The sequence below is a fragment of the Tenrec ecaudatus genome, chromosome 6 (assembly GCF_050624435.1).
Source record: "Tenrec ecaudatus isolate mTenEca1 chromosome 6, mTenEca1.hap1, whole genome shotgun sequence".
Taxonomy (NCBI): Eukaryota; Metazoa; Chordata; class Mammalia; order Afrosoricida; family Tenrecidae; genus Tenrec; species Tenrec ecaudatus.
Genome location: NC_134535.1, coordinates 59,247,548 through 59,253,547, shown reverse-complemented (window position 1 = coordinate 59,253,547; position 6,000 = coordinate 59,247,548). Strand labels below are relative to the sequence as shown.

The following is a 6,000-nucleotide window of genomic DNA, read 5'->3' as shown; positions in this document are numbered from 1 at the left end:
GTTGTCAGGTGCCATCCAGTCAGTTCTGACCCATAACGACCATGCACACAACAGAATGAAACACTGCATGGTCCGGCACCATCTTCAGAACTGTTCCTGTGCCTGAGCCCATTGATGTAGCCACTGTGTCCATCCATGTCATCGAGGGCCTTCCTTCCACCACTTGTCTGTCTTTGTCATACTGTGGTGGCCTGTGTGCTGTGGGGACCCTGGAGGCCATATCACTGGTATTTCAAATGCCAGCAGGGGCCCCCACAGTAAACAAGCCTCAGTAGGACTTCCAGACCAAGACAACCAAGACTCTGCTTTGCACTCGGCAGAAGGAACCTCTGTAAACCTTATGCATCGCTTCAAATCCATCCATTTTAACTGCCAGTCTTCACTAGTAAGTAACCATTAACTTTAGCTTTCATTTTTATGTACCAAATACTGTGATGTGTATTTTGGATCAAGACAAATAAGAAATATGAGTATATGCCCTATGACAAAGCAATTCCACTTCTGTATCAATGCCAAGAAATGAGCGTATTTATACACCAAAAGACATGTACAGGAATGTTGCTAGCAGTTTTATTCATAACAGTTACAAATATGAAATTACCTAAACATTAACCATTAGGAGACGGGGAAGTATACTGCAATATATTCATGTACAGTGGAATGTCACATAAAACTACAGATGCATGCACCAGTACAATTCCCAAAGACACAACATTGAGCAAAAGAAAATAAGCTCATAAAAGTGATGCTACGTTATTCCATTTTATAAGAGTCTTGGAACAGGCAAACAATGCTATGGTGACAGAAAGCAGAAGAGCTGCTGCCTTCGGAGAGGTTTGTGGTAGGAGGGACAGTGGTAGGAGTTCTGTGGTAGGAGGGGTGTTGGTAGATAGTAATCAGCTCTCAGACACAATAACCAAATAGAACCCTCATGTGGCAGCTACATGATTTCATGGCAACTTGATAGGAAGAGCTGTGGGCCTGGAGTCTTGCCTGTCAATCAGGTCACTGGCTGGTGATGCCTCCTAAGGAGGGTCCTGGGGACCGCCCCCTGCCTCTCTGCCTTCACCTTCCTGCCGGCTAGCGATGCTGAGACCTGCTCGAGCCCTGAAGATGCACCAATCACGATTGCATCCCCAAGACTTTGCACCCACCAGCCTGCGACCTTCCTGCATCATTGCATGTTGCTTAATGAGTCTGAAGAGGGATTTATTGACTACAATGGGATTTATGGACTAGTATCAGAATTATGGACTTGAGGAGGACTGGGCTGGAATGTTTTTCTTATGTACAATTCCTTCTTGATATAAAGCTCTTTCTTATACATGCACCTATAATTATACATATGAGTCTCCCTGGATTGGTTTCTCTAGTCACCCACCTAACACGCCTGGCTTTATAAAATTTGCCAATTTCTACTGTGTGGTGGATTTCAAACTACCAGTGTGATGTCACTGGTGTACGTGTGATCTGCCAGGGCAGTGCAAGCCAGCTCCAGCACACCGCAAGGGAAGGGGTGTGAAGGAGGCTTCTGGGGGGCTGGAAATGTCCGGACTTTTCATCTGGTCGTGGCTGTCTGGATGTAGACAAAGTCACAGAGCTATCCTCTTAAGTCTGTTCACTATATGTCTGTTAGACCCCAACACAAGGTAAACATTGTAAGTGTCTATGAAAGCCACAATGATAAAAGAAAGGACAATTGTTATTTGCCAAAAGAAGACCAAAAAGGGCCAGAAAGTCAATGGGTGGGAGGTGGGCCCTCTGGTCTTCCTGTCCCCATCATAAATACGGAGCAGATGAGAGATGATGTTAGGGCCACTTGTTTACAATAAAGCGATGATAGCTCTTTGGGCTAGTCCACTCGCAGTTATTCAGCTTCAGACTTCCTTTCATCTCATTGATACATAGTGATTGATCCATAGAAAAGAGTATTGCTTCGGGAAAAAGTCATTGTAACTAATGATAGCCCTGCCACCTGGAGATGAAGAGGCCACTGATGGCTCCAGTGCAATGTTTTAAGCATAGTACCACCTAGACACAATTAGTAGACATGAAAAGGAACCAATGTAAACAATGCTGCTTTTATTTGGAGTAAAGATGTCTATAATTTCATATGATTTTCTTTACGTCATTTACATTTTAAATATGCTTGACACATCTGGGAGATATCTGTGGGCTGGCTAAATGAGATATTTTAATAGAGCAACTACTACATATATTCACGGCATCATATACTTAACGTTACAAACCCAGGGCAAAGTTTAAGGAGGTCTTCCTAGTGATGTGTTGCGGCATCCAGCTTCATTTTCCCCCGATCTGGCGGACCAAGACCATAGAAAATATCATCCCAAGTACCTAAAAGTAAAAGAAGAAGATTAACAGGAAAAATAAAATAAGTGGTAGATTCTGCTACTGACAGATTCTAATCTTGGTTCTCTAAGGCATCTCTTTCGTGAAATTTGAATGAGAATGTTCTCTGAATTTGTGTGTTTTTTTTAAATCATGATTTTCAACTGACCAATCAGCTGTTGACTGGCCCTGTTTGATTATCAAAGATCAGCTGCCCCTGAAGCACCCCAGCCACCTTCTTCAGTGCGGCAGTGGTGCACCTGCCCAGGAGCGCAGGGGAAGTCACTCTTTTGAGGGTTAAGTACACCTGCCTGTTTATACCCTACCTAGGTTAGAGACACATCTGCATGCAAACCAAGGACTCTAGAATTTCTCCTGCCATAGTTCAGGCAGTACCAAGAAGAAATATGTATCTGCCCCTGTTTCAGTTTTTTTTTAATAAAACCAAAACTTATAAATCTTCTCAAGAATTTTGTTTGAAGTAAAAAGACACAGGTAAAATCTGGAGCATAATTCTCATCTCCTTACATAGCTCTCCCAAGAATAAGAGTCCCCTCCCCCCTCCCCCCCTCCCCCCGCCATTAGCCCTCCTTGGCTTGGCTCTCGGTGATTTGCATGCTGTGGCTTTGGTCTAACAATGACAGAGGGACCAGTGGTCACAGTAACTCAAAGACTCTTCCCCTCTTATGGGAGGGGGTAAGGGCCCATTTCTGTGGGGTCCTCTCAAGGGCTTCACGTATGTTGAGGCTTTGCCTCCTGACGCATTCCTGCAAATTCATTTCAAAGAAGAGCAGCTGCCCAATAGTGTTCTGTCTTAAAAAATAACAATAGAGACCAATTCTCTAAAAAGGGACAAATTTTTCACTTAGATGTTCTGAAAGTCAGTCTTAAGAATATCTTTTTGCTTTGATCCCGAGTTTTAAAGTTGAGGGACAATTATCAGGAAAGAAAAAAAATTGCAAAAATAATGATATACAGACACTTTCTATTTCCACCTATTGAAATAGAAGCGCACTACTTATCAGCATTATGAACCCATTTTCTTGCATTGCACTGCCTCTGAAGAGAATTTATCATTACTTAGAAAAATGGCAATTAAGTAGGAGATCCTCCATATTGTAATGTTGGGACTCATGATGCTTAAAATTGAGTCCTGGTTCCTACATTCTGACACAGTCTTCCAAAAATTCTAAAGTTATCATTTTCTCTCTGCTTTATTCCTGGGGCCTCCTGTCCCACCCGAGTGATAGGTTTATCCTACGAAGTAATGAGAAGCAGCATTAATGACTTATTTTGTTAGAAAGGAGAGAAAGTGCTTGTGGGTGGGGGGAGGGGTGTACAGGGAGTTTTGATGGACTATTTACTTAACTCCATATAATGAGATCTCTGAAAAATGACTGTCGAGAAAATATCCTTATAAAGTGAACCATTTTGCTCATATGAAGTGCATCCTATCTGAGAAGACCCCTCAGGCTTGCAAGTTTTAACAGAGCCTTGAAAAGAGATACTGGTCCACCCCATCAAGGTGTAGTCCAACAGACTCAAGCTCTCAATGGCGTTAGCATTTGTCTTCAAATGACATTCTCCTGTGGAGAGGGACTAAGTGCATGTTTCTTACAAGAAGATATGCTTCTGCTTTCTTTGGAAATGTCAATTAGGGAGTGTGTTCTCCGTATTTCCCTGATCAGGGGAAGCAGAGTAGAAAAACATGCAGAAGTCGTAGACAAGTAGTGCCGAGGACCGTGGTTGTGTGACATCAAGTCCCACCCCCTCAGAGAGACCGGGCAGGGCAGAGTCGAACTGCCTACAGCATTTCCAGAGAGGCAATCTTCGTGACGGGAGGCGAGCTGGTCAGTGCCCAGAGGGACGACTGCCTCGTTCTCCGGGAAGCATGAGCAAGCTAGCCTCGCCTTGGGCTTCCTGGCTCCTTACAAAGCCTCACTTGTGCCACAGACGGGCCAGAGAGGAAATTAATGTTTCTTAATGGTCATGTATGTCACTGGTGGAATTTCCCAGTGAGTCATAAGAAAAAGGAGAGTCACAACAAACAAGATTGCTGAATACTGATTCCCTCTGGATCGAGTGAAACATCCCCCATGGAGGGACTAGTGAGTCCCACCTTTACTCTAGCAGCCGAGCACTGACTCACTGCGCCTCTGGAGCTCCACCTAATAGCTAGGCAGGCTCTACCTTTGTGTGGCTTGATTATCAGATTACTTCAAAGCTTCCTTTTGAATCAGAGGGAAGGAAATCAATTTTTCTTTCAGTTCCTATGGAGTGAGTAGGAGTTCGGCAAAATTTCAAGCAGTTTTGAGTCACCTATTTACCATATCCACAGGTAGTCTAGAAATCGCACCTCACTGTTATACCTGGCACAGTAGGTACACCTTCCCTAGCAGCATGTGCCTGTCTGGTGCATTTACAAAGGTATGATTGTATATGCATGCTCGCTCATATTTCTCAATTAGCACACACCCGAGCACAAAGCAGAGAGGACAGGGGGCATTTTACAAAAGGCAGAATCGAGAGACACAGACCTAACAGAAACACCATTTGACTTAGATCAGATCTCTGGCCTAAAGAAAGACAACCATATTTGCAGGGGATATTTCATATCAGGACTTGATCCAGAGGGAATCGGTATTCAGCAATCTTGTTTGTTATGACTCTCCTTTTTCTTATGACTCGCTGGGAAATTCCGCCAGTGACATACATGACAATTAAGAAACGTTAATTTCCTCTCTGGCCCATCTGTGGCACAAGCGAGGGTTAGTAAGGAGCCAGGAAGCCCAAGGTGAGGCTAGCTCATGCTTCCTGGAGAACGAGGTAGTCCCTCTGCGCACTAACCAGCTCACGAGGCAGGAGCAGGAAGGCAGCGCACATCATCAGTAAGAAGCTAATGTCCTGAAATGAGCCTGTGAGCAAAATGACCCACTTGATATCTGAATTACACCTCGGAGGACTTCAAAAGTGCTTCTCTGAAACAAATTTGTTTAATTTCCTGGGTAGAGATTTTTAGGCCATAAGAAAAAATACTCTGGGTTGTAAAAGCCCATAAGATTAAAAGAAAAAAAAAACCCTAGAGACAATTTTTTTTCAACATGAAGAATCAAATTGAGAGTAATTAATCTCAAACAGATCCTCTTTAAAAACTTTTCCAAATGAGCCGGCCTATCTTCAGCTGACAAAGGAGGAGGCCCTAGAAGTGCTGTAATCTACTCCATGGCAGTGGCTGGGTCTTTAGCTGTACACTTCAATCACGGCTCAGCTTTTTGTTTGTTTGTTTCAAAATCAGGAAGAGAGATTAGAAATTGTAACATATTTTGAATTTTTAAAAGCGCGTTTTCTTATAATTTCAGGAAACTGTACCTCTTGTGCTGATGTATGTGGAAAAGATATCTGGGCATAAGAATTGTGTGGAAATTAAAAGTAATTCTATATCTTTCCCAGTAGAAGAGGCAAGCCAATCTTACACCCACGGGCCCCACTCCATTGATAGCACTGTGAATGCTTTCCCAGATGCATTCTGACTTTGGGTCCTTAGTGTCCCAGTGATTTTCTGAAGCACCTGCTGTTTATTCAGCTCACCACAAATATTTGTTATAAAAAATCAATAAACAAAAGAATAAGTGATTGAAGAGAGTTAATAAT

At 43.1% G+C, this 6,000-nt stretch overlaps 1 protein-coding gene across 1 annotated transcript in view; it reads right to left on the bottom strand.

Annotated features, from left to right (window-relative positions):
* Positions 1-625: 625 nt before the first annotated feature.
* TSPAN8 (tetraspanin 8) overlaps positions 626-6,000 on the bottom strand; it is a 30,292-nt gene continuing 24,917 nt past the window's right edge. The window contains exon 8 of the mRNA XM_075552776.1: positions 626-2,355. Within this exon, the coding sequence (XP_075408891.1) occupies positions 2,302-2,355 (54 nt within the window). The 3' untranslated portion in view covers positions 626-2,301. The remainder of the gene's footprint in view (positions 2,356-6,000) is intronic.